At 42.0% G+C, this 26504-nt stretch overlaps 3 protein-coding genes across 8 annotated transcripts; 1 reads left to right on the forward strand and 2 right to left on the reverse strand.

The window, feature by feature from the left end:
- Positions 1–31: 31 nt before the first annotated feature.
- Positions 32–19966, reverse strand: LOC115754950 (receptor-like serine/threonine-protein kinase SD1-8). Of its 6 annotated transcripts, none has more exons than XM_048277121.1 (7): positions 18647–19966; positions 18209–18316; positions 1484–1713; positions 1124–1331; positions 805–1042; positions 576–726; positions 32–468 (listed from the first exon to the last, which is right to left on the reverse strand). In XM_048277121.1, the coding sequence occupies exons 1-7, from the start codon at positions 19932–19934 to the stop codon at positions 172–174; spliced, it is 2520 nt and encodes an 839-aa protein (XP_048133078.1). In that variant the 5' UTR covers positions 19935–19966; the 3' UTR covers positions 32–171. The 6 variants fall into 6 exon arrangements, 5 of the variants coding, with proteins under 5 accessions (XP_048133078.1, XP_048133077.1, XP_048133076.1 ...); XM_048277120.1 differs by lacking the exon at positions 1484–1713 and adding an exon at positions 17895–18127; XM_048277119.1 differs by lacking the exons at positions 576–726; positions 805–1042; positions 1124–1331; positions 1484–1713 and adding exons at positions 16988–17138; positions 17214–17451; positions 17531–17738; positions 17895–18127.
- Positions 5906–9311, forward strand: LOC115754922 (G-type lectin S-receptor-like serine/threonine-protein kinase CES101). The gene is made up of 7 exons (XM_030694107.2): positions 5906–7292; positions 7589–7693; positions 7770–7999; positions 8113–8320; positions 8400–8637; positions 8734–8884; positions 8997–9311. The coding sequence occupies exons 1-7, from the start codon at positions 5963–5965 to the stop codon at positions 9291–9293; spliced, it is 2559 nt and encodes an 852-aa protein (XP_030549967.2). The 5' UTR covers positions 5906–5962; the 3' UTR covers positions 9294–9311.
- LOC115754951 (receptor-like serine/threonine-protein kinase SD1-6) lies at positions 16558–26504 on the reverse strand. The gene is made up of 8 exons (XM_048277127.1): positions 25292–26504; positions 24859–24966; positions 24544–24773; positions 24180–24387; positions 23863–24100; positions 23636–23786; positions 23226–23525; positions 16558–16576 (listed from the first exon to the last, which is right to left on the reverse strand). Exons 1-7 carry the CDS (start codon positions 26496–26498, stop codon positions 23229–23231), a joined length of 2439 nt encoding a protein of 812 aa, XP_048133084.1. The 5' UTR covers positions 26499–26504; the 3' UTR covers positions 16558–16576; positions 23226–23228.

Raw genomic sequence — 26504 nt, forward strand, 5'->3', positions numbered from 1 at the left:
ATGGTGTCCCAAAATAAATTGGGAGTTTGTTTATTACTACAGATTAACCACACCGAGGAACATAGGAACAAAACAAAAAATTGGAACAATTAGCTGAACGATTGCTCTATAAACAGTTCAATGACACTTCAGTTTTATGTACAAAAAGAATTGCATCTTCGAACCTGACTGCTACCTCCCTTCCACCTCGGAACAGGTTATCTCTGTTGCGGAGCAATCTTGCTGCTCTTGTGAACCACAATACCCTGAATTCGAAGAGAACGCTGGCTGTGTGGGTGACGGCAGATTGGAACTCCCATTACTTAGCATTGAAACAACATCAGACATGTTTGGTCTATCTTCTGGACGCTCTTGGACGCACAACAGCGCAATGTGTAGGCACAGAGAAAATTCTCTAACGGAAGGCGGATCAGTTGATACAAGGTCCATTAACTCAATCCCTCGTCCAGATTTCCACGATTCCCAAGCCTAAATAAACACAACATTTTGTAGTCAGCTCATGGATTGTGCAAAAAAGAGTTTTAGGCTATTTGTGTTACGTCCTTCATAATGCCAGGCTAAACAATCCAACTTACGTATTCTAGCAGGTTTAGAGAGCGATCCAAATGAGTGAAGGTTGTGTTCTTTCTGCCACTGATGATCTCCAGCATAATCACTCCGAAGCTGAAAACGTCAGACTTAGCAGAGAAAAGGCCATGCACTGCATACTCTGGGGACATATAACCACTGCATCAAAACAACTAATTAGCCATTCAGAGGAAAAAAATGAAGAACACATGTTTATTCGTGTCTTAAGAGACTTACTATGTCCCGACAACCCGAGTGGTCCTTGCCCGCACTTCATTCTCTCCGAAAATTATCGCCATCCCGAAGTCTGATATTTTCGGGTTCATGTCTTTATCTAACAAAATGTTGCTGGTCTTCAGATCCCTATGGATGATCTTTAATCTAGAATACTGGTGCAGATAAAGAAGTCCTTGAGCTATTCCTTCGATGATAGACACACGTCTCTTCCATTCCAGAAGCGGCTTCTTGTCAGCATCTGTACCAGTATTATTCATTCTAAATGACAACGCATACACGATTGGTCGCATCAATTAATCAGAGCAGGTATACCACATACCGAAAAGAAAGGAATCCAAGCTTTTGTTAGCCATGTACTCGTAGATCAAGATTTTTTCTTCTCTCTCCATGCAACAACCCAGCAACCTGACAAGGTTCCTGTGCTGGAGCTTCGAAATTAACTGAACCTCGTTCTTGAACTCCTCTAGCCCTTGTCGAGACTTCCTAGAAAGTCTCTTCACAGCAATTTCATGCCCCAACAACATACCCTGCTTTGAACACCAAGGCCATTGAGTCTGAGATAATGCATGTCAGACACTGCAACATGAATTAGGAAATTTCATGTTTTTACTAGAGAACAAAAGGATTAGAACAATGAAAAGAAACAGCATTAGCATTGAATCACTGATTGAGGAATAACCTTATAAACAGGCCCAAAACCACCCTTGCCTAGTTCATTTTCTGGAGAAAAATTATTCGTGGCCTCTGAGACACAAGAAAAGCTGAGAATTGGTAGCTCATGATCTCTCTTTCTGACAGATTTGAGTTTACCAGTGCGGCTGTCTTGACTTTCCACTGAGACATCAGACCCCAGTTGGAACAGGAACAACTCCAGGTTCCTTTTTGTGCTTGTTTCTTTCTCCTTGCACACTGCTTCGAGAATCAAGCAATTCAGTGAGTAATGAATCCTGAAAAGTAAAAGATCAATATTTTTGCTTATGAGTCGATTTAGTACCTATGCAGGTATGAATTTTCCATCTCAAGATAACGACGAAAGATGGAACGACGACTACAATTAGGGAAATGATTACCATCGGCCAGAGCAGCCTCTTTTTCCAACGACCTGAAAATGAAACGGAATCATGACATATTTAAGGCAAAGCCCTTGTTTCAAGGGTTCGATCCCATTACAATTTGGGATGTAGGCATCAATGTGTCATCAGTGATTTACTTATTAAGGCCAAGCCATTCAATGAAATTGCAAATAAGGATATAACAATTCTTGTTTTAGAAGTCGACATGGTTACTTGAAGTCTAGGATACAATCTGAAGATCCATGCAGATCAACATTATGAAATAAGTTACCGAACCTACCGGAAGTCCTTGGAAGCCAATTTGCTATTGTAGTGAAATTCCCACGAACAAACATGGTTCTGTTTCCATGGCCGGTTTCACCCAAAGTAGACTCTGTATCTCCGTAGTAAAACTGACATCCCGTGCCGTCATCACGATATGAAGCAAAAGCAGTGCAGGAGCAATTACTCCGACACATTATTTCACAGTCGCTTATGCCCAGACCAATGGATTCATTCAAAACATTAGGATTTGGCATGAACCCTTCTGTCAACGAAAAGTTATTACCATCTGCACACAAGGGCGGCTTCTCGATATAACAGTCGGCACCATTGTTAGATGAAGTATTTGCACATATCGGACTATACACTACTGAAATTTCCTTCCCAATCATCGCGAAAGCCTGAATTTCCCCTGATGGGGCCATAACGAACCAGGAAAAGCTGTCATTTCCCTTAGTAGTAAAAGTTAAGTAATTCTCAGTAGTGCTAGACGCAAAAGTGAACTCGCAGTCATCGAACGAGCTGTTGAACAAGAACCTGAATCTCCGACCATCATAGTACCCGATCAATTTCGAAACCCCGTCGCGGTGCCACACTCTGAGTTGGGTGCTATTCTTTCCGAGCACAGCGAGAACGAAGGAACCGGTGGATGGAACAGATGGACTCTGCCACGAAACAAGGAACTGGTCCCTCATCTTATCAGTGCCCAAATCCAAAAACCCAATTTTCATGCCGGGAAGGAATGTGTCGGATGGATAGTAAAAGCTTTCCCAAACCGTGCTATTGCCTTCCATCAGAACAAAATTGCCAGAATCAAGCAATATGGCGCTTGTGCTATTACTAGGAGATAGCATCACATTATTGACTAAATACTGAATCCGCCTTATATCAGAAATCACCAAGTTCCCGTCGTACCTGATGGAGAGTACACCAGAAGAATCAATAAGCGGGTCCTCTCGATTCGCGACCCAGACCGGTTTCTTGTAAGGATCGTCCCTGAACCAAATGCCCAAGTAGCAGTTGCTTGAGGAAGACCCACCAGTCTTGAAGAATCCCAACTCAAACATTTCATTGGATGAGATCAAAGTCTTGTTGTCCCTCAACTCCTGACCAGGAGCAAGAACGTTGATCGCCTCCGATAGCCGCAACAAACAGCTAAAGAAGATCAAGAGAAGAACAACATAGGACTTGCTTGACTTCTTGGAGAGGGAAGACGAAGCACTTGTTGCCATCGGAGAGAGAATTCTCATTGTCCGAAAAGTTGGGCGAGGATTGAATTACGAAAACTGGAATGTATCGCTTATCATCAATCTTTTGGAAGTGCGAGAGGGAGAGCGTGAAATGCATTTCCGATTAGACACATTGATGGTCAACACGAGAAGGATCACAATCAAGCTGAATAAAAGTCTTCGTCAACTAAAGAAGAACAGTAACTCATTCTGACTTCTATTATAAATGAATATGGTAACTTTTGTGGACCGCGGCGCGGTCAACGAGGGTGTCACATCTCAAATGCTTGTTTCCTGGTTAGAAGAAGTGGAAAAATTGGTCAGCCAGAACCATTTTTCTTTCTGATGTAGACATACATTATTTATATGAGATTACATTACATTCGTTTTGGGCCTTAAGCTTACTTTTGAGTTACAAAAATTAACTTGCGCTTCTGCATAAAGTTTACACTTTCGCATCTGCTACCGTCATTTGGCGGCTAGAAGAAGAGGGGCTTGTCTAACCTTGACTTCGTGAAGAGTCCACACACAAAACATAGTATTGATTTTGCTCTTGTGGAAGGAGAGTGCACTGTCCGAGTATGCCTGGCAAAACTAGTCAGACACCGAGCTTTGAGCATGCTGATTTGTTCTTGAAAATCGATTACCAACCCCTTCCATAAGGAATATTGGGACAACTTCAACATGGTGGTCTTGGCAAAAAACTAGCTCAGAGGATGAGATTTATAATGAGACAACCCCAATACCTTTAAACATAATTAAAGAATTCGAAATTAAAAGTAATAAAAAATAGTTGCAATTCCTTTATGAACACTCACTCACTTAGCCCATGGTCTTCATTTGAAAGGCTAGAAAAGCCTTTCACTTGTAAAGTAACCTACACACTCATATCTTTCTTACGTGGGACAGGGAAAAACACCATTTTGTTTGTTTTACAAACAAACATCAACAGATGATGCCGTTGAAAGTTCATGACCCGATTCCAAAATCTACTGAGTTTTAATGATCCATGAATTTTAACACAAGTAAAACCTCTTTCAACTCTACCATGGGGACCCGGCACTTCAATTTTCAAACTCTAATCCTTAGTAACCAGGATGTTGTTCTTGCTTTTCCTTGTTGGCTCCATGTTTCTCCTATCAGCTTCATTGAAAGCCGGTATGGTAGCGAGTCTTGGAGGAAAGAAACTGTGGGTTGATGGTAGCAAAATTGTGAAAGCTGTTTGGAATGATCCATAGCTGAATCATGAGGACTTAGTGGGCAAACTAAAGAGGGTCTCTGGGCAGTTGGACACAATGGACCAAGAAAAAGTTTTCTGATACTTTTCGCCAAACTGAAATGCTGAAAACAGCAACTCACGAACCTTACAATTACAAATTGTCAAAACAGGAAAAATCAAATTACTAGGCATATGGATAAGTTTGGAGGCCGTAAGAAATATACTCAAAGATGAGATCAATAACGAATCCATTAAGGTCGGGAGATGAAAAAGCGAAAGCACTTTCATGCAACTACAGTGTCAAAAACAGAGAAGAAAATTGCGTTTTAAACTATATTCATGCTTCGGCCTATATATATATATGTGTGTGTGTGTGTTCATGTTGTAATGCAAATTTAAAACATGGATGGACATTAACTTGGTTTCACAAGGACAAAAGTCATGGTAACCAACTTTCACTTTAGCGCCATTAATTGACCTTCATTACAAGAATCAAAGAAAGGGACTCGATTGGGGCTTGTATGGGCCAGCTTCTATGTGTATTCATACCAGCTAACTCAATTAAATGGTGCCTGGCCGCCTTAGCGGGGCTCAGTCTCTTGTATCACGGTGTCGGGGGAACGCAAGATAGAACCGGCCCGTGACACTTGGGCTTGAGTCGGGTCCATTATTTCGCAGTCACTAATGCCGGACCATCGGACTGGTTGACTTCTCGTTACAGCGGTCGGTCACACTATTAGAGGAAGTATTTGCAAAAATCGGACTATAAGCTAACCAAGTTTCCTTCCCAATCGTTGTGAAAAAGCTGAATTTCTCCTGACGGGGGCCATTGCGAAACAGGACCAACTATTATTTTTCTTAGCAGCAAAAGTTAAGTAAATCTCAGTAAAAAAAGGAACCCCGCCGGGAAGGGCCAGCCGCAACAGCCGTCTGCCTGCATCTTCCTCCTCCTCCTTCTTTTTGTCCCCTCCTTTTCTGTAGGTTTTTTTTTTTTTTTTAACTTGACCTAAAAATTTTGTATTAAAAAAAGATTTGGACCAAAAAAACGTCGTGTTAGCCACGTTAGTATTTTCTGTAGCCAAATTGGACGAAATTAACGAAACGCCTCGATTGCATCGATTTGACAAGTTCCGGTCCAAAATAGGGAAGAAAGAGGTGTTTCCACGACTCTATCACTCAGTCAATTCTATTCCACTTGACTCTACATGTTCTATATTCGCATTGCGCGGGTCCAAAGGATATTAGATACTTTACGTGCGCATCCCGCTTAGGACTTGGCGTATGTTTTCCCTATGAACTCGGTCCATTTCTTTCAGGGATGCAGACATTTACGGTCCACGCTGGTGTTTTGATAATACAGTCCCTTCAGGCTTTCGATGCTTTCATTTATGCAACGACCAATGTTGCCCTCAAGATTTCAAGTCGACCAAAGTATGCCATTTACTGAAAACCCTCCTGAGAGATTGCAAGGCAACACCTCCCAGAGATTGGAAAATTCATCCTCAATGGCCACAGCCCAGTTTTCACTCTCAGATATGTTCACCAAGTTCTGTGTTTTCCTAGTCTTCTGTAGCTGCTGCTTGAGGCTGTCTGAGGCAACAAACACCCTGTTACCTGGTCAGGACTTGAAGGACAACAAGACCTTAGTCTCATCCAATGAGGAGTTTGCACTAGGATTCTTTAGGACAGGCGGGTCTTCCTCAAGCAACTACTACCTGGGCATTTGGTTCAAGGACGATCCTTACAAGGTGCCGGTCTGGGTCGCCAATCGGGAGCAACCGATCCCCGACTCTTCCGGTGTTCTTTCCATTCGGTCTGATGGGAACTTGGTGATTTCTGATAGAAGGCTGATTCAAGTCTTGGTCAATCCTGCAATGTTGGCCACTAACGGCAGCACCGTTGCTAGACTTCTTGATTCGGGGAGCTTCGTTCTCCTGGAGGGCGAGAGCACGGTTTGGGAAAGCTTCTACTATCCATCGGACACGTTCCTGCCCGGGATGAAACTAGGGTTTTTCAATCTGGGCACGGAAAAGGCGAGAGATCAGTTTCTCGTTTCGTGGCAGAGCCCATCTGTGCCTTCTACTGGTTCTTTCGTTCTTGCCCTGATGGCCACTATGAATAAGACACAACTCATGTTTCACCGAGATGATGTCTCGAGGGTGATAAGGTACCTAGATGAACACAGGTTCAGGTCTCTCCTTAACAGCTTGCTCGAAGACTATGACATTACTTTCGTTTCTGATGCCGGTGAGATGTACTTGACTTACGACACCAGTGTAACTGATAGAATGTCCTGGTTTGTCCTATCTCCATCTGGGCAAATTAAGGCTTTCACAAAGATCGGGAAGGAAATTTCAGCAGTCTATAGCCCAATTTGCACGAATACTTCTAGCGGTTCAAGCGACTGTCATATCGATAAGCCAGCCTTGTGCCCGAATGCCAATAATTTTAGATTAACAGAAGGATCCGTGCCAAAACCTAATGCTTTCAATGAATTGGATCATCTGGGCATCAGTGACTGTGAAATAATGTGCAGAAGAAATTGTTCGTGTAATGCTTTCGGTTCCTATCGTGATGACGGCACGGGATGTCAATTTTTCTATGGAGACTTAAATTTTTTCGCAGATGAGACTGGCCAACGGGATGCGGTCATGCTTGTTCGGTGGAATATCAATGAAACAGCTGCTCATGTTCGAAGGAAAGCAGGTGGGTTGTATTATATTGGATCTCTGATATTCTGATTACGTTCAAACACTCCACTGATCTTAGTCAATTTGTCTGAATGTGCCAAGCATTCCTCGTGATAATACTATACGCGTGGCATCGATTAATCTCGCAAAATCCTCAGAATCCTGTAACTAGATCTATCAATCCAGCAATAATTTTCCAGTGTTTTATAGTGGAATGCACACACCAATGGAGTGACAAATACTCTAGACTGCAATCGTATCTATCTATAGGCTTTGGCTAGAAACAATGAAATGACACAGTTTCATTCTCAGAGCACTGGAGCAAGAGGCTGCTCTGGTTAGTACTGATCGCCCCAGTGGTTTTGCTCGTCGTCTCAGCCATGGTTTCCATCTCAAGATGGAGAAACAGCCGCATAGGTACTACTCTTTGCCAGGTCAAATAAGTTCGGCTGCTTTCTGTCTTATTCTCACTGCAGTGCTTGATTCTTCGAAGCGGCATGGAAGAACAAGATGGACACGGCAAGGAACCTGGGGTTATTCCTGATCCAATTGGGTTCGGATGTCTCGGAGGCAAATCAAGACAGCCGCTATAGTAAGCTGATATCTGTCAGAAAGAGGGATCACGAGCTACCGATTCTCAGTTTCTCTTGCGTGTCAGCGGCCACGGGTAATTTTTCTGCTGAAAACAAACTGGGCGAGGGCGGATTCGGTCCAGTTTATAAGGTTTGTTCAACCATCAAGACTTCAATTGCAATTGGTTTCTTATCCCGTGCTTAGGATCTGCAGTACCCAAAACGCAATCTATTTAGACTAAATGGTCCTGGTGTCCCCTGCAGGGTATGTTGCTGGGGCATGAAATTGCAGTGAAGCGACTTTCAAGAAAGTCTGGACAAGGGCTAGAGGAGTTCAAAAACGAGGTCCAGGTAATATTGAAGCTCCAGCATCGGAATCTGGTAAGGTTGTTAGGTTGCTGCATCGAGAGAGATGAGAAAATCTTAGTCTATGAATACTTGGCCAACAAAAGCTTGGATTCCTTTCTGTTTGGTATGTGATTTAACCATCTTTTCATTTTAACTTACACAAGAAGTATCCTTGCAATTCGATTGAAGCATTGCTGGTGCAGATCCTAACAAGAAGCCATCGCTGGAATGGAAGAGACGCGTGCGCATAATCGAAGGGATAGCTCAGGGGCTTCTTTATCTGCATCAGTATTCTAGATTGAGGGTCATTCACCGTGACCTGAAGACCAGCAACATTCTGTTGGACAGCAACATGAACCCGAAGATATCGGACTTTGGGATGGCGAGAATTTTTGGAGAGAACCAAGCGCAGGCAAAGACGGCTAGGGTCGTCGGGACATAGTAAGTCTCTAAACATATACGAGAAAACCATAGTGTTGTTGGTGCAATTCCGTTCAGACGGCTAATTTAGTTGCTTTTAAATTGTTTTCGGGGCAGCGGTTATATGTCTCCGGAGTATGCTGTCCATGGCCTTTTCTCTGTTAAATCCGACGTGTTCAGCTTCGGAGTGATTATGCTCGAGATCATTAGTGGCAGAAAGAACACAATGTTCGCCCACTCGGACCACTCTGTAAACCTACTGGGATACGTAAGAGACAATGTTCTTGTGCCGAATTCCATTCGCTGATTATCGATTACCCCATCCACTCTTTAATTCATTATCTAGCTAGAACCTCATTAAGGACAAATTGTTTCTCCAGGCTTGGGAATTATGGAAATTCAATCGTGGTGTTGAGCTAATGGACCCTGCATTGGCCAATCCGTCTTCGTTTGGAGAGTTCTCTCTGTGCCTCCATATTGCATTGCTGTGCGTACAAGAGCATCCCAAAGATAGACCGAGCACGTCCGATGTCGTTCAGATGCTAGGCAACAAGTGCGCCAATCTGCCTTCGCCTAGGCCGCCACCATATTGTTCGCACATAGGTTATTGTAGCTCCCAAGAGCGGCAAGAAGGTGTGACTAACGATCTAACCTGTTCCACTATTGAAGCGAGGTAGTGCTTGACCGGACCACGCCTCTCTTTTTTTTTGGTTTGGGGGCGCGGCGCGGGGTTTCAAGATAATCTGTTATTCAAATTGTTTAAGAAAGAAGAAGAAAATGCAATTTTATTTTTATTCATGAGTTGCATTCTAAACATGGGTGGACATTGACTTGGTTTCACAAGGACAAAAGTCATGACTTTCGGTAATGCCATTAATTGACCTTCATTACAAGCATCAAAGAAAACGACTTGATCAGGTTGAATGGGCCAGCTTTTTATGTGTGTCCATACCAGCTAAATCAATCTGGTCGCCTTAGCGGGGCTGAGTCACTTGGCCCAGAAGGAAGGCGGCATGTTAGATGTTACGGATGAGTGTTTAAGGGAAGGGGAACGTACCGTATTTGGGCGTCTCCGCGGTAGCACGGAAGTGAACTTCCAAGCCTTCCAAGCTACAATGAAAAAGGCTTGGAAATCTGATAAAGTTATTTGCAAGCATGAAGAACCAGGACTGTTTTCCTTTGTATTTCCTACGATAGAGGACAGGAACAGAATCATGAATTCTGGGCGACGGTCTTTTTCTCGACATCTATTGATCCTGAAGCCTTGGGAAGTAAGCACCCCCTGGAGACTATCCTCTTTGACTCCGGCGCTTTCTGGATGCACATTCATGGGCTGCCAATAGAAGGAAGGAATGAGGAGGTGATTAAAAACATAGCTGAACAAGTAAGTGGGAGAGGTAATAGATGTGAAAATGGAGCAAAAAGGCATGACTGATCTGAGTGTAGCAAAAGCAAAAATCACTTTAAAATTCTCCTCTCCCCTTGAATCAGGAATCATCTCTAGTTTCAAAGGTAAAGAGCTTTGGCTTGATTTTAGCTATGAAAGATTGCCAACGTTTTGTTACTCGTGCGGAAAACTGGGACACTACGCCCAAAGCTGCAAGGAAATTCCGTATGTTGAAGAAGCCTTTGCAATGAATGAAAATATGTTGTGTGGTTCTTGGTTAAAAGCTGAGTCACACTCGCATAGCCCCTTCTGGAAGTCTTTTTATGAAACACAAGATGAGGAAAATATAGAAGAGGAGCATATCCCGGAGTCCCTTAATGCTGGCCATAATATGTTTCAGCAGATCCAGGACAGCCTAATGTTTTTGGACAGCAGATCACAAGAAGAAAGAGGGAAAAGGAAAATGGTGGACCGTGATGACCTGGCTATAACTAAAACCCAACTGATAAAGGTCAGCAGTGATGTGGATACTGTAGCCCCTTTGATGATGGAGGTCCCTTCTTACCAAGCGAACCTCACCCCAAAGTAGGGCACTCAGAACGAAAACAAGGGGGAGAGAAGCAAAGAAAATCAAGACTTACCTTCTTATGGATGAAGAGTTGCTAAAAGGGCAGTTTATTGATGAAGAAAAACTGTTAGACACCCCAATATGTGAAGCAAGGAACTCTGAATTTTGGGCTTTGGTGGCTGGCTCTAATAAGCCACCGGATTACAAATGAGTCTACTATGTTGGAACTGTCTAAGGGTTGGCCAATCCCTTGACAGTTCAAGCATTTCGAGCCATCGTGGCTCAAGATAGGCCCAACTTGGTGTTTTTGAGTAAAACAAAAAATCAAGAACAAGTCATTCATCGGATACGTAAGAAGTTGAAGTTTCAGTTTGTTTATGTTGTGAATCCAAGGGGATTTGGGGGTGGCTTGGCTGTGATGTGGAAGGAAGGAATCTCAGTAACAGTGAACTTGGCAATTGAAGCTTTGATTGATGTTTTATATAAGGACAGTGCTCACAAAACTCTCTTTAGAGCCTCTTTCATCCATGCTCCAGCAAATTTCAAAGATAGACTTCAAAACTGGAGGAGCCTCGCGCAGATCGGTGGTATGAACTCCTTACCTTGGTTATGCATTGGCGATTTTAACGAGACCCTTTACTATTGGTAGAAGGTAGGAAAAAGAGATTCAGAGCACTACCGAATTCAGGCTTTCCAAGATTTTATGAATGTATGTGGCTTTATGGATCTAGAGAGCAAGGGGAGTGCTTTTCCGTGGGCCAATAACAAAGAAGGAGAGGAACTTGTTAAGAAAAGGCTTGATAGTGCTATAAGCAATTTGGATTGGAGAGTTGAACTCCCTGACACTGGCATCTTCACCTTCTGATTGGCTCGGATCATAGTCCTATTTTACTCAATCTTTCTACTGCACCAGTAAAAAGAAAGAGAGAGTTTAAGTTTGAAGCTTATTGGATGGAGAATGAAGAGTATAGGAACATCATAAAGGAAGCATGGAACTCACCCACCCTCCAGGAGGCAAGTCTCGCTAAAAGATTGAGGGCTGTTTCATTGGCTCTTGCGAAGTAGAGTAGAAATACGTTTAAAAATAGACAAAAACATATTAGCCTTTTGAAAACTGAGCTTCAAGATATCACAAACAGCCAGGTTTTACCCCCAAACGGAGAAAAACAGCAGGTTATCATTTCACGAATAGAAGAATTATGGAGAAGAGAAGAAATGTATTGGAGTTTAAGATCCAGAATCAAACGGCTGCGTTGTGGTGATAAAAACACAAATTTTTTCCATGTCATGACCATCCAAAGAAGACAGAGAAATAGAAATTCCATGCTGAAAAAGGAGGATGATACCTGGATTCGCGAACCAGAGAGACTCAGAGAGATGACAACAGAATATTTCAAAGCACTCTGCACTTCACATGGTCCTCGGGATTTCAACCCTGTTCTAAACCTGTGCCCATTGTCAGTTACTGAGGAGATCTACAACTCCGTAGTAGCTAAGCTCAGGATGAAAGAGGTTCAAGATACTGTATTCCAATTGGGGGCCTTAAAAGCTCCAGGGCCAGTGGCTTAAATGGATATTTCGGGAAACATCAAGATGGGCATTTTTGAGGAGGTAAAGGACTATTTTAGTATGTGTTACCTGAGTCCTGAGCTAAACAAAACTCATGTTACCTTGGTACCAAAAGTTAAAATCCAAAAAGTCTTGATCAATTTAGGCCAATCAGCCTTTGTAGTTTTGCTTATAAGATTATATCAAAGGTGTTGACAGATAGATTAAAACCTTGGCTCCCAAGCATCATAGCGGAAGAACAAAGTGCATTTATGGGAGGGAGGCAAATTGGAGATAACATCCTCATTGTGCAGGAAGTTCTCCACCAGCTGAGAGCGAGAAAAAGAAAGAAAAAGTTCCAAGCCATCCTGAAGTTAGTTATGAGAAAGGCTTATGATAAATTGGAGTGGGATTTTTGGAAGCGTGCCTTCGAAGGACGGGTTTTTGTGATCTTCGGGTGGATAGATTAATGAAATGTGTGACATCAGCTACTCTAAGTGCAAAGCTGAACGGGGAGCCATTAAGGTACTGTCAACCATCAAGGGGAATTCGTCAAGGAGATCCTATCTCTCCTTTTCTCTTTATATTAATGACGAAAATATTATCGGTCCTAATGAGGAAAGCCATGGAAGAAGGCACTGTCATGGGGATAAAAATGAATAGGTATTGTCATACCCTTTCTCATCTCTTGTTTGTGGATGATTCAATTTTCTTCTTGGATGGTAAGGTAGCAGAATGTCAGAATATTGCCATGATTTTGAATCAATATTGCTATGCTTCTGGACAAGCTATAAACTTAAACAGGTCAGGGATCTACTTCAGCTCTAACTGCCCACCAGCCTTGAAAAACAATATGGCCAATGCCTTAACGGTGAAGGTGATGAATAAAACGGCAAGTACCTAGGTATCCCCTCTGACTGGAGAGATTCGAAAAAGCAAATGTTTGCGTGGGGTACTAGCTCGAGTGAATAAGAAACTCAAAGAATGGAAGGAGAACCTCATATCAAAAGCTGGGAAAGAGATTTTGCTCAAAACAGTAACACAAGCACTCCCTCAATGTGCGGTGTCCATTTTCAAAATCTCAGTATCTATTTGTAAAGCTATCGAGTAGAAGATCGCATCTTTCTGGTGGTAGAACTGCGAATCAAAGTATGGACTTCAATGGAAGAATTGGGAAACAATAAAGAAACGAAAGGATGAAGGGGCGGGGAAGGATTTCAGAGATTTGTTGACTTTCAATCGAGCGATGCTAGGAAAACAAGCCTGGCGCCTTGCTCAAGATCAAACCCCCTTGTGGTGTCGCACACTAAAAGGCGTTTACTTCCAAAACAAACCGTTATGGCAAGCAGACAAAGGAACAAGGCCTTTTTGGGGATGGCAAAGTACTCTGGCTGGGAGAGATACTATTTCTAATTCGGTTCATTGGTCTGTAGGAACAGGGGAAAATATTAAAATCAGAGAAGACGGATGACTGAAAAATGGAATTATTTGAGGACTAGCAAATCAAAATGAAAGAGTCGCTGATCTAATTAACAAGGAGGAAATGAAGTGGGACGAGCAGACGATCAGACAACTCTTCGATGACAATCTAGCAGATGAAATACCAGCTATCCCCTTCAATCCCCAAAAGATAGTGATAAGCTAGTGTGAAGGGCGACAAAAACAGGGGAGTTCTCTATTAAGAGCGCATATAATGTGCTTCGAGCAGAAGATAGTAAACAGAGTTCAAGCCAAGGCTCGACATCATTCCACCTACAAGGAGTTTTTGGTACCAATTATGGCACGCTCAAGTCCCCCCTCCAAAGTCAGAATCTTTCTCTGAGACTATGCCAGAACGCACTCCCTACCGGAGAAAATCTATTGAGGCAAAAGATTATCTCTCAACCTCTATGACCCTTTTGTAACACACAGGTTGAAAATCCAAAACCCCCTAACCCCCTTTGGGATCTTATTTGTTTGGATGCCCCTACGTTGGGCCGTTCTCCTTTGAACTCTTAATGTCATAAATAAAGTATCTTTTCGACCAAAAAAAAAAACAAAAACGTCATTTCAATATATGTAAATCTGATGTAGCAATCAATAGTTGTGATTAAAATTGACATCCACTACAGTGATCATGATAAGAAGCAAATGCAGTACAAGAGCAATTTGCTACATGTTATTTCGCAGTCGCCAATGCCAATACCATCAGATCCACCGTAAGCGTGAGGACCTGGCATGGAGCATTCTATCCTTAAAAAGTTATTCACAACTGCACAAAATGGTGGCTCCTCGGTATAGAAGCCGGCCGCACTCTTAGAGGAAGTATTTGCACAAATCAAACTCTATAAGCTAACGAAGTTTCCTTCCCAATCATCGCGAAAACCTGAATTTCTCCTTATGGGGGCTATTACGAACCAGGACCAGCTATTATTTCTTTCTAGCAAAAGTTAAGGAAGTAGTCTCAGTAGTACTAGACATGAACGGGAAGTTATAATCATGGAGCGAGCTGTCAAACAGAAGCCTGAATCTCCGACTGCCTCGTTTTGGCACCTAGTTCCGGCGCCGCACTTTGAGCTGGGTCTTGTTGTGTCTGAACTGAGCAAAATTGCCCCATTTTTTTCACTTTTGTAGACCGAAGCATGGTCAAGAAGAGCGTCACATGCTTGTGTTTCAGCTGGAGAGTAAATGTCTATATGGATAAGTGCACTGAAAGTCCTAAAACTTGTCATTAAAATGCAAATGAGTCCTAAACCTTTCAAAAAATACAATTAAGTCTTAAAACTTGTTACAAAAGTGCATTCGAGTACTCAAACTTTTAAAAAGTACAATGAAGTCCTTAAACTTGTCACGAGAGTGCAATCGAGTCCCAAGATTTTCAAAAAGTGCAATCAATGAAATGACTTGGTTGGACTAATATGAAATTTTAGGACTTGATTGTATTTTTTGAAAGTTTTAGGACTTAAATGTACTTTAGTAACAAGTTTAAAGATTTAATTGTATTTTTTGAAAGTTTTAGGATTTGCAATGCACATTTTTCATGTCTATAAAATTGATTTCGTACGGTTTTCTGGTACAATGGACTAAGCAAAATTGGTTAGTGAGAAAGCCATTTTTTTTTTAATGTTGAATATACAAACGTTCTTTTTTGGGCAATTGTGCATAGTTCAAGTTACGGAAAAATTAACTTGCACTTCTTAGCAAACCACAAATTTCGTATCGGCCACGGTATCCTACAAAATGCCTCCTCCTAGCAACCAATAAGCTTGTAGAAGAGCGCTTGTCTAATCTTGATTTTTGAAAAGAGCACACACAGAACATGACTGTCTAGTGTTAATTTTGTTCTGTCGGAAGAAGCGAGCACTGTTCCCATAATATTCAGTATTTCCTTATATATCGAATGCAGTAAGTTTGAGTCGAGAGCGATGGCAATGCTTTTCACATTGCCCTGTTCAGTTGATTGAGATTTAAGATGGTTGCCAAAGACTTGCCACCAAGTTCGGCAAACCATGAAGGTGACGCTGAAGAAGAAAGGAGTGATCGCATTACTATGACTTCTTTTGGGCGTCAGAAACCAAGTCAGTTTCAACACCTTTGTTGCCTTCATAAGCAAGGTTTCTGTGAGATGAACAATGCTTCAAAGAGCCCGCATTTCATTATTGAAGTGAGGTGGCGGTCGATTGGACCATACCCTTTTTTTTTTTTTTTTTTTGTTCAAGGTAATCTGTTATTCATTTTGTTTACAAAAAGGAAGAAGAAGGAAGTGTTCGAAATGCAATTTTCTTCATGAGCGGCATTCAAAACATGGGTCGACATTGACTTGGTTTCACATTGACTTTGCGTGGTGCCATCAATTGACCTTCTTTACAAGCATCAAGAAAACGACTTGATCAGGTTGCACGGGGCCAGCTTTTTATGTGTGTTCATACCAGCTAAATCAATCTAGTCGCCTTAGTGTGGGGCCGTGAGTCACTTGGGCATGAGTCGGGTCAATTAATCGCTCTCGGATCGGACGAATTCTGTTCAAAAGAGCACACCCAGAACATGATTGTCTGGTCTGGATTTTGCTCCGTCAGAAGGAGAGAGCACCGTTACCGGTGTATTAGCTATTTCCACGTATATGAATTCCAGTAAGTTCGAGTCAAGGGCCATGGCAATGCTTTCCGCAATGCCTTGGTCAGTTGTTTGAGATTTAAGATGGTTGCCAAAGTCTTGCCACCTAGTTCAGCAAACTGGGAAGGTGACAGGCAGTTTCAACGCCGCCTTGTTGCCTTCATAAGGAAGATCTCTGTCACATGAACAATGCTTCGAAGAGCCCCCATTTCGATTCACAGCATAAAAAGAATCAGGAGTTTGTTTATATCTACGGATTAACCACACCAACAAACATCAGAACAGAACAAAATATTGCAACAACAAGCTGAATGATGGTGCTGTATACACAGTTTTCTGTACAAGGATCTTGTCTTCGAATTTGACTTGCTACCTTGCTTCCACCGTGGAATAGGTTATCTCGCTCGACAAGAAATCTCGGTGCTCTTGTGGACCACGATACCCTACTTGTGAAGAAAACGCCGCTTCTTTCGGTGAAGGCATATTGGAACTTCCTTTACTCAGCATTGAAACAACATCCGACATGTCTGGCCTATCTTCTGGATGCTCTTGTACGCACAACAGTGCAATGTGTAGGCACAGAGAAAATTCTATCAAGAAAGGCGGTTCACCTGATACAAGGTCCATTAACTCACCCCCTTGTCCAGATTTCCACAATTCCCAAGCCTAAAATAAAATACATCATCTTGAAGTCAGCTCATGGATTGTGTACAAAAAAGTTTTAGGCTATTTGCATATGTATTTAATAATGCCAGGCTAAAAACATTGTAACTTACGTATCCTAGCAGGTTTAGAGAGCGATCCGAATGAGTGAAGGTTGTGTTCCTTCTTCCGCTAATGATCTCCAGCATAATCACTCCAAAGCTGAATACATCAGACTTTGTAGAGAAAAGGCCGTGCACGGCATACTCTGGAGACATATAACCACTGCATCAGAACAATTAATTAGCCATTTGGGAAAAATACATGAGGAACATGTTTGTTGTGTCTTAAGAGACTTACTATGTCCCGACGACCCTAGTTGTCTTCGCCCGCACCTGATTTTCTCCGAAAATTCTTGCCATCCCAAAGTCAGCTATTTTAGGGTTCATGTCTTTATCCAACAAAATGTTGCTGGTCTTCAGATCACGATGGATGATCCTTAATCTGGAATACTGGTGCAGATAAAGAAGTCCTTGTGCTATTCCTTGGATGATAAACATGCGTCTCTTCCATTCTAGAAGTGGCTTCTTGTGAGGATCTGCGCCGATATTATTCAGTCTAAATCACAAAGGATGCATGATTGATAGCACCGATCAATCAGAAAAGTTATGACATACCAAAAAGAAAGGAATCCAAGCTTTTGTTAGCCATGTACTCGTAGATCAAGATTTTCTCTTCTCTCTCGATGCAACAACCCAGCAACCTGACAAGGTTCCTGTGCTGGAGCTTCGAAACTAACTGAACCTCATTCTTGAACTCCTCTGGTCCTTGTCCAGACTTCCTAGAAAGTCGCTTGACAGCAATTTCATGCCCCAACAACGTACCCTGCATTACAAACTGGGGCGATTTAGTCTAAGATATTGCATGTAAGAAACTGCAACAACTTGAATTAGGACATTTTCATGGCTACACTTGAGAAGACTAGGATCAAAACAATGAGAAGAAAAAGTATTTGCATTGCATTACTGACTGATGAATAACCTTGTAAACGCGCCCGAAACCACCCTCGCCCAGTTCATTCACTGGGGAAAAGTTATTTGTGGCCACTGACAAACAAGAAAAGCCGAGAATCGGTAGCTCACGATCTCTCTTTCTGACAGATTTTAGTTTACTAGTGTGGCTGTCTCGATTGTCCAATGAGACATCAGACTCCAGTTGCATCAGGAACAACTCCAGGCTCCTTTTCGGTTTTTTTCCTTTCTCTTTCCATGCTGCTTCAAGAATCAAGCTATTCAGTGAGAAATGAGTAAAAAAAAGAAAAGAACCAATATTTTTGCTTATGATTAGATCAGAACCTATGCAGGTGTGACTTTTCCATCTTGAGATAACAACTAAAGCTGAAATGATGAATACAACTAGGGAAATGGTTAGTATCAGCCAGAGCAGCCTCTTTCTCCGATGACCTGAAAGTGAAACTGAATTATCACATGTTCAAGGCAAAATTCATGCGACATACTCTGATTCGAACCTTTTTTGTTTAAGGTTTGATTCTATTGCAATTGTCGGATCAATCTAGTTGCGAACTTCAGTAGATATGTGTGACTAATGGAGGCCGAAAGTGCGGGATGGAAGCATCAACATTTGCACTTGCTTATTTAGGCTAAGCTATTCAATGAACTCGCACATAATAATCTTGTAACCCTTGTTTTAGAAGTTAACATGGTTACTTGATATTTAAGATAAAATCTGACGATCCATGCAGATGAAAATTATTAAATAAGTTACCAACCTACCAGAATTCCTTGGAAGCATATAAGTTGTTTTAGTGAAATTCCCACGAACAAACATGGTTCTGTTTCCTTGGCCGGTTTCACCCATAGTAAACTCTATATCTCCGTAGTAAAACTGACATCCGGTGCTGTCATCACGATACGAAGTGAAAGCAGTGCAGGAGCAATTACTCCGACACATTATTTCGCAGTCACTTATGCCCAGACCATCGGATTCATTGAAAACATTAGGATTTGGCATGAACCCTTCTGTCCTCGAAAAGTTATTACCATCTGCACACAAGGGTGGCTTCTCTATATAACAGTCAGCAGCATTGTTAGATGAAGTATTTGCACATATCGGACTATACACTACTGAAATTTCCTTCCCAATCATTGAGAAAGCCTGAATTTCTCCTGATGGGGATATAACGAACCAGGAAAAAATGTCGTTTCCCTTATTAGCAAAACTTATGTAAATCTCAGTAATGCTAGACACATAAGTGAAATTGTACTCATTGAGCGAGCTGTTGAATAGGAATCTGAATCTCCGACCATCATAGTAACCGATCTGTCGAAAAACCTCGTCGTGGTGCCACACTCCAAGTTGGGTCTTATTCTTTCTGGGTAGAGTGAGAACAAACGAACCGGTGGAGGGAACAGATGGGCTCTGCCACGAAACTAGGTACGGGTTTCTCATCTTATCAGTGCCTATATCGAAAAACCCAAGTTTCATGCCGGGTAGGAAAGTGTCTGTTGGATAGTAAAAGCTTTCCCAAACTGTGCTAATGCCTTCCATCAGAACAAAATTACCAGAATCAAGCAATATGCTGCTTGTGCTATTACTAGGAGATAGCATCACAGCATTGACTAAATACTGAATCCGCCTTTTATCAGAAATCACCAAGTTCCCATCGTACCTGATGGAGAGTACCCCAGATGAATCAATAAGTGGGTACTCTCGATTCGCGACCCAGACCGGTTTCTTGTAAGGATCGTCCCTGAACCAAATGCCCAAGTAGTAGTTGCTTGAGGAAGACCCACCAGTGTTGAAGAATCCCAGCTCAAACACTTTATTGGATGAGACCAAAGTCTTGTTGTCCCTCAAGTCCTGACCAGGAACGAGAATGTCGGTCGCCTCCGACGGCCGCAACAAACAGCTAAAGAAGATCATGAGAAGAACAACATAGGACTTGCTTAACTTCTTGGAGAGGGAAGACAGAGCAGTTGTTGCCATCGGAGAGAGAATTCTCGTTGTCCGAAAAGTTGGGCGAGGATTGAATTTCGAAAACTGGAATGTATCGTTTATCATCAATCTTTTGAAGTGCGAGAGGGAGAGCGTGAAATGCATTTCCGATTAGACACATTGACGTTCAACACGAGAAAGATCACAATCAAGCCGAATCAAAATCTTCGTCAATAAAAGAAAAACAAAAACTCATTCTGACTCCTATTATAAATGAATATCGTAACTTTTGTGGACCGCGGCGCGGTCAACAAGGGTGTCACGTCTTACATGTTTATTTCCTGGTTAGAAGAAGTAAGGAAAATTGGTCAGCTAGAACCATTTTTCTTTCTGATGTAGACGTACATTTTTCATATGAGATTACATTACATTTGTTTTGGGGCTTAAGCTTACTTTTGAGTCATAAAAATTAACTTGCGCTTCTGCGTAAAGCTTGCACCTTCGCATCGACAGCCAGAAGAAGAGGGCTCGTCTAACCTTGACTTCTTGAAGAGCCCACACACAAGACATAGTATTGATTTTGTTCTTGTGGAAGGAGAGTGTGTTGTCTGAGTAAGCGTGGCAAAATAGTCAGAGACCGAGCTCCGAGCGTGCAGGTGTAGTACTAATCGGTCCTAAAAACCGATTATCAGTCCCTTCCATAATCAATGTTGGAACAACTCTAACATTGGCCAAATCGTCTTCGTTTGGAGAGTTCTCTCTGTGCCTCCGTATCGCATTGCTGTGCGTACAAGAGCATCCCGAAGATAGACCGAGCACGTCCGATGTCGTTCAGATGCTAGGCAACAAGAGAGCCAATCTGCCTTCGCCAAGGCCGCCAGCATATTGTTCGCACGTAGGTTATTGTAGCTCCCAAGAGCGGCAAGAACATGTGACCGACAATCTAACCTGTTCCACTATTGAAGCGAGGTAGCGTTCGACTGGAGCACGCCTCTCTTTTTCTTTCTTTTTTTTTTTTTTTTTTTGGTTCAAGGTAATCTGTTATTCAAATTGTTTAAGAAAGAAGAAGAAGAAAATGCAATTTTATTCATGAGTTGCATTCTAAACATGGATTGACATTGACTTGGTTTCACAAGGACAAAAGTCATATTACTTGACTTTGGGAAATGCCATTAATTGACCTTCATTACAAGCATCAAAGAAAACGACTTGATCATGTTGTGTGGGCCAGCTTTTTATGTGTGTCCATACCAGCTAAATCAATCTGGTCGCCTTGGTGGGGCTGAGTCACTTGGGCTTGAGCCGGGTCAATTAATCGCTCTCGAATCGGACGAATTCTGTTCGAAAGAGCACACCCAGAACATGATTGTCTGGTCTGGATTTTGCTCCGTCAGAAGAAGAGAGCAACGTTACCGTTTGTACTAGCTATTTCCACGTATATGAAATCCAGTAAGTTCGAGTCAAGGGCCACGGCAATGCTTTCCGCATTGCCTTGGTCAGTTGTTTGAGATTTAAGATGGTTGTTGCCGAAGTCTTGCCCCCAAGTTCAGCAAACCGTGAAGGTGACAGTCAATTTCAAGGCCGCCCTTGTTGCCTTCATAAGAAAGGTCTCTGTCAGATGAACAATGCTTCAAAGAGCCCCCGTTCCGACTCACAGCATAAAATGAATCAGGAGTTTGTTTCTATCTACTGATTAACCATGCCGACGAACATTGGAACTGGTGGTAGTTTGTTTATAAAATAAACTAATCGGGGCATCGCCCTACATTGAAAACATGTGAGTGAGCACGTGGACTAAATTTGACACTAATCAATAACTACCATTAACGAACGATGTGGATGCATCGCCCCAAGAAGGCGAAGATGAAGTAGTTCGTCTCTGATGGGTGGGCTTTTGGGAAACGTGGGGCGGTAAATTCTTCTCTCCTTGATGATTATGCCGGTCTTTTTTTATTTTGACTCGGTTTCGGCCCTTGTGTCTCTGGTGTGGGGTGTGTGGTTTGAGGGGAGGTAACAATGGGCGTTGTCTTTTCGTTCCTGAGGAAATGTTTTGAGTGGCAAGCTCCATCTAGGAATTTTAGGGCACGCATGGCAACACTATAGCTCACTCTAGAAATCAACTTTTGGAGAGTAAGTATTTTTTTTTTTTAACTTCTTCAAATGACTCCAAAATTGTTTCAATGTTCCAGAAGTAGAAAAATGAAGTTGCATTACCAAACAAATTTCTGCTCTAGAAGTGTTGCCATGCACGCCTTTCGATTTACTAACAACTTGTCTGTCCACCAGAAAACAAAAAGGAATGAATCTGATGAAATGTTTAGCGGAACATTCGTAGTGGGTTTTCACTAATGATAGCGGTTTTTGGAGGAAATGTAGGCAGTTATACCGAGCATATAGAGCCACGGAATCGCCGTGTGAAACAAAAAGTGGTCCACATGCATGTGTTTGAATCACTGAATATGAGTGACCAAAAAAAGAAAAATCACTGAATATGTGCATTCTTTATGATTTTATCTGTAGATTAATCCATTTGACATTAAACAAATTTCTATTACGGAGAATAGAAATTTTATGTCGTTATCAAATGAGGAACATAAAATTTTGTGTCGTTATCAAACACGTTTCTCTTCTTAGAAACATATTCAGAGAATAAAAATTAAAAAATCTATCTCTTGCCAGAAATTATTCCCATGAATAAAAAGATTATCATTTGCACCCTAAATGTGATTTCCTATGATTTTCTGGTACGACAAAATAAGAAAAGCTGGTCAGTAAAAAGACCAATTCTTTTCAATGGTGAGTATAATACGTTTTTCTGGGACAATCATGCATACTTTACATTACGAAAAATTAACTTGCACTTCAATAAACCTCAAACTCGAATCGACCACCGTGTCCTGTAGACAGCCTCCTCCTAACCACCAATAAGCTTGTAGAAGAGTGGTTGCCTGATATTGATTTCTCAAAAGACCCCACACAGAACATGATTGTCTAGTCTGAATTTTGTCCTGGCGGAAGGAGAGAGCACTATTACCATTGTATTCACTATTTCCTTGTATATTAAATGCAGTGAGTTTGAGTCAAGAGTCATGACAGTGCTTTTCACATTGCCTAGTTCAGTTGTTTGAGATTTGAGATGGTTGCCAAAGTCTTGCCACCAAGTTCAGCTAGCCATGAAGGTGACAGTCAGTTTCAACCCCCTTGTTGCCTTCATAAGAAAGGCCTCTGCCGGATGAACAATGCTTCGAAGAGCCCCCGTTTTGATTCACAGCATAAAAAGAATCAGGCGTTTTTTTCCTATCTACTGATTAACCACACCGACTAAGATCAGAACAGAACAAAATATTGCAACAACTAGCTGAATGATGGTGCTGTATACCCAGTTTTCTGTACAAGGATCTTGTTTATGAATTTGACTTGCTACCTTGCTTCCACCGTGGAATAGGTTATCTCCCTCGACAAGCAATCTTGGTGCTCTTGTGAACCACGATACCCTACTTGTGAAGAAAACGCCGCTTGTTTCGGTGAAGGCAGATTGGGACTCCCGTTACTCAGCATTGAAGCAACATCCGACATGTCTGGCCTATCTTGCGGCCGCTCTTGTACGCACAACAGCGCAATGTGTAGGCACAGAGAAAATTCTCTCAAGAAAGGCGGTTCAGCTGATACAAGGTCCATTAACTCACCCCCTTGTCCAGATTTCCACAATTCCCAAGCCTAAAATAAAATACATCATCTTGAAGTCAGCTCATGGATTGTGTACAAAGAAGTTTTAGGCTATTTGCATATGTATTTCATAATGCCAAGCTAAAAAGATTGCAACTTACATATCCTAGCAGGTTTAGAGAGCGATCCGAATGAGTGAAGGTTGTGTTCTTTCTTCCGCTAATGAGCTCTAGCATAATCACTCCGAAGCTGAATACATCCGACTTTGTAGAGAAAAGGCCGTGCACAGCATACTCTGGAGACATATAACCACTGCATTGGAACAATTTGATTAACCATTTGGGAAAAATACATGAGAACCATGTTTTTTGTGTCTTAAGAAACTTACTATGTCCCGACGACCCTAGCTGTCTTCGCCCGCACCTGATTTTCTCCAAAAATTCTTGCCATCCCAAAGTCAGCTATTTTAGGGTTCATGTCTTTATCCAACAAAATGTTGCTGGTCTTCAGATCGCGATGGATGATCCTTAATCTGGAATACTGGTGCAGATAGAGAAGTCCTTGAGCTATTCCTTGGATGATAAACACTCGTCTCTTCCATTCTAGAAGCGGCTTCTTGTGAGGATCTGCGCCGATATTATTCAGTCTAAATCACAAAGGACGCATGATTGATAGCACCGATCAATCAGAAAAGTTATGACATACCAAAAAGAAAGGAATCCAAGCTTTTGTTAGCCATGTACTCGTAGATCAAGATTTTCTCTTCTCTCTCGATGCAACAACCCAGCAACCTGACAAGGTTCCTGTGCTGGAGCTTCGAAACTAACTGAACCTCATTCTTGAACTCCTCTGGTCCTTGTCCAGACTTCCTAGAAAGTCGCTTGACAGCAATTTCATGCCCCAACAACGTACCCTGCATTACAAACTGGGGCAATTTAGTCTAAGATATTGCATGTAGGAAACTGCAACAACTTGAATTAGAACATTTTCATGTTTACACTCGAGAAGACTAGGATCAAAACAATGAGAAGAAAAAGTATTTGCATTGCATTACTGACTGACGAATAACCTTGTAAACGGGCCCGAAACCACCCTCGCCCAGTTCATTTGCTGGGGAAAAATTATTTGTGGCCACTGACACACAAGAAAAGTCGAGAATCGGTAGCTCATGGTCTCTCTTTCTGCCAGATTTTAGTTTACTAGTGTGGCTGTCTCGATTGTCCAATGAGACATCAGACTCCAGTTGCATCAGGAACAACTCCAGGCTCCTTTTCGTTTTTTTCCCTTTCCCATTCCATGCTGCTTCAAGAATTATGCTATTCAGTGAGAAATGAGTCGGAAAAAGAAAAGAACCAACATTTTTTACTTATGATTAGATCAGAACCTATGCAGGTGTTACTTTTCCATCTTGAGATAGCAACTAAAGCTGAAATGATGAATACAAGTAGGGAAATGGTTAGTATCAGCCAGAGCAGCATCTTTCTCCGATGACCTGAAAATGAAACTGAATTATCACACGTTCAAGGCAAAATTCATGCGACATACTCTGATTCGAACATTTTTCGTTTAAGGTTTGATTCTATTGCATTTGGCAGATCGATCTAGTTGTGAACTTCAGTAGATATGTGTGACTAATGGAGGCCGATAGCACGGGATGTAAGCATGGTTACTTGCTTATTTAGGCTAAGTTATTCAACGAAATCGCAAGTAATAATCTTGTAATCCTTGTTTTAGAAGTCAACATGGTTACTTGATGTTTAAGATAAAATCTGACGATCCCTGCAGATGAAAAATATTAAATAAGTTACCAAACCTACCAGAATTCCTTGGAAGCAGATAAGTTGTTTCAGTAAAATTCCCACGAACAAATATGGGTCTGTTTCCTTGGCCGGTTTCACCTATAGTAAACTCTATATCTCTGTGGTAAAACTGACATCCGGTGCTGTCATCACGATACGAAGTGAAAGCAGTGCAGGAGCAATTACTCCGACACATTATTTCGCAGTCACTTATGCCCAGACCATCGGATTCATTGAAAACATTAGGATTTGGCATCAACCCTTCTGTCCTCGAAAAGTTGTTACCATCTGCACACAAGGGCGGCTTCTCGATATAACAGTCAGCAGCATTGTCAGATGAAGTATTTGCACATACCGGACTATACACTACTGAAATTTCCTTCCCAATCTTTGAGAAAGCCTGAATTTCGCCTGAAGGGGATATAACGAACCAGGAAAAACTGTCATTTCCCTCAGTAGCAAAACTTATGTAAATCTCAGTAATGCTAGACACATAAGTGAAATTGTAGTCATCGAGCGAGCTGTTGAATAGGAGTCTGAATCTCCGACCATCATAGTAACCGATCTGTCGAAAAACCTCGTCACGGTACCACACTCCGAATTGGGTCTTATTATTTCCGGGCAGAGTGAGAACAAATGAACCAGTGGAGGGAACAGATGGGCTCTGCCACGAAACTAGGTAGGGGTTTCTCGCCTTATCAGTGCCTATATCGAAAAACCCAAGTTTCATGCCGGGTAGGAATGTGTCTGTTGGATGGTAAAAGCTTTCCCAAACTGTGCTATTGCCTTCCGTCAGAACAAAGTTGCCAGAATCAAGCAATATGGCGCTTGTGCTATTACTAGTAGATAACATCTGAGCATTGACTAAATACTGAAACTGCCTTTGATCAGAAATCACCAAGTTCCCATCGTACCTGATGGAGAGAACACGAGAAGAATCAAGAAGCGGATATTCTCGATTCGCGACCCAGACCGGCTTCTTGTAAGGATCATCCTTGATCCAAATGCCCAAGTAGTAGTTGCTTGAGGAAGACCCACCAGTCCTGAAGAATCCTAGCTCAAACAATTCATTGGTTGAGACCAAAGTCTTGCTGTCCCTCAGGTCCAGACCAGGCACAAGATTGTTGGTCGCCTCGGATTGCCGCAACAAACAGCTGAAGATTATGAGAAGAACAGAGGACTTGATTAACTTCTTGGAGAGGGAAAACAAACTTGTTGTGGCCATCGAAAA

This window comes from Rhodamnia argentea, chromosome 4 (genome assembly GCF_020921035.1).
Source record: "Rhodamnia argentea isolate NSW1041297 chromosome 4, ASM2092103v1, whole genome shotgun sequence".
Taxonomy (NCBI): domain Eukaryota; kingdom Viridiplantae; phylum Streptophyta; class Magnoliopsida; order Myrtales; family Myrtaceae; genus Rhodamnia; species Rhodamnia argentea.

Excerpts from the sequence above, each read along its gene's own strand:
- LOC115754951 (XM_048277127.1), bottom strand. The coding sequence starts at position 26,498 with ATGGCCACAACAAGTTTGTTTTCCCTCTCCAAGAAGTTAATCAAGTCC. Across the intron at positions 24,388-24,543 it reads GTTTCGGGCCCGTTTACAAG|GGTACGTTGTTGGGGCATGA; the intron begins GTTATTCGTCAG and ends TTTGTAATGCAG. Across the intron at positions 23,787-23,862 it reads GCTAGGGTCGTCGGGACATA|TGGTTATATGTCTCCAGAGT; the intron begins GTAAGTTTCTTA and ends GTTCCAATGCAG.
- LOC115754922 (XM_030694107.2), top strand. The coding sequence starts at position 5,963 with ATGCTTTCATTTATGCAACGACCAATGTTGCCCTCAAGATTTCAAGTC. Across the intron at positions 8,000-8,112 it reads GATTCGGTCCAGTTTATAAG|GGTATGTTGCTGGGGCATGA; the intron begins GTTTGTTCAACC and ends TGTCCCCTGCAG. Across the intron at positions 8,321-8,399 it reads CTTGGATTCCTTTCTGTTTG|ATCCTAACAAGAAGCCATCG; the intron begins GTATGTGATTTA and ends TTGCTGGTGCAG.
- LOC115754950 (XM_048277120.1), bottom strand. The coding sequence starts at position 19,934 with ATGATAAACGATACATTCCAGTTTTCGAAATTCAATCCTCGCCCAACT. Across the intron at positions 727-804 it reads ACTCGGGTTGTCGGGACATA|TGGTTATATGTCCCCAGAGT; the intron begins GTAAGTCTCTTA and ends GTTTTGATGCAG. Across the intron at positions 469-575 it reads CTCTAAACCTGCTAGAATAC|GCTTGGGAATCGTGGAAATC; the intron begins GTAAGTTGGATT and ends GTGTTTATTTAG.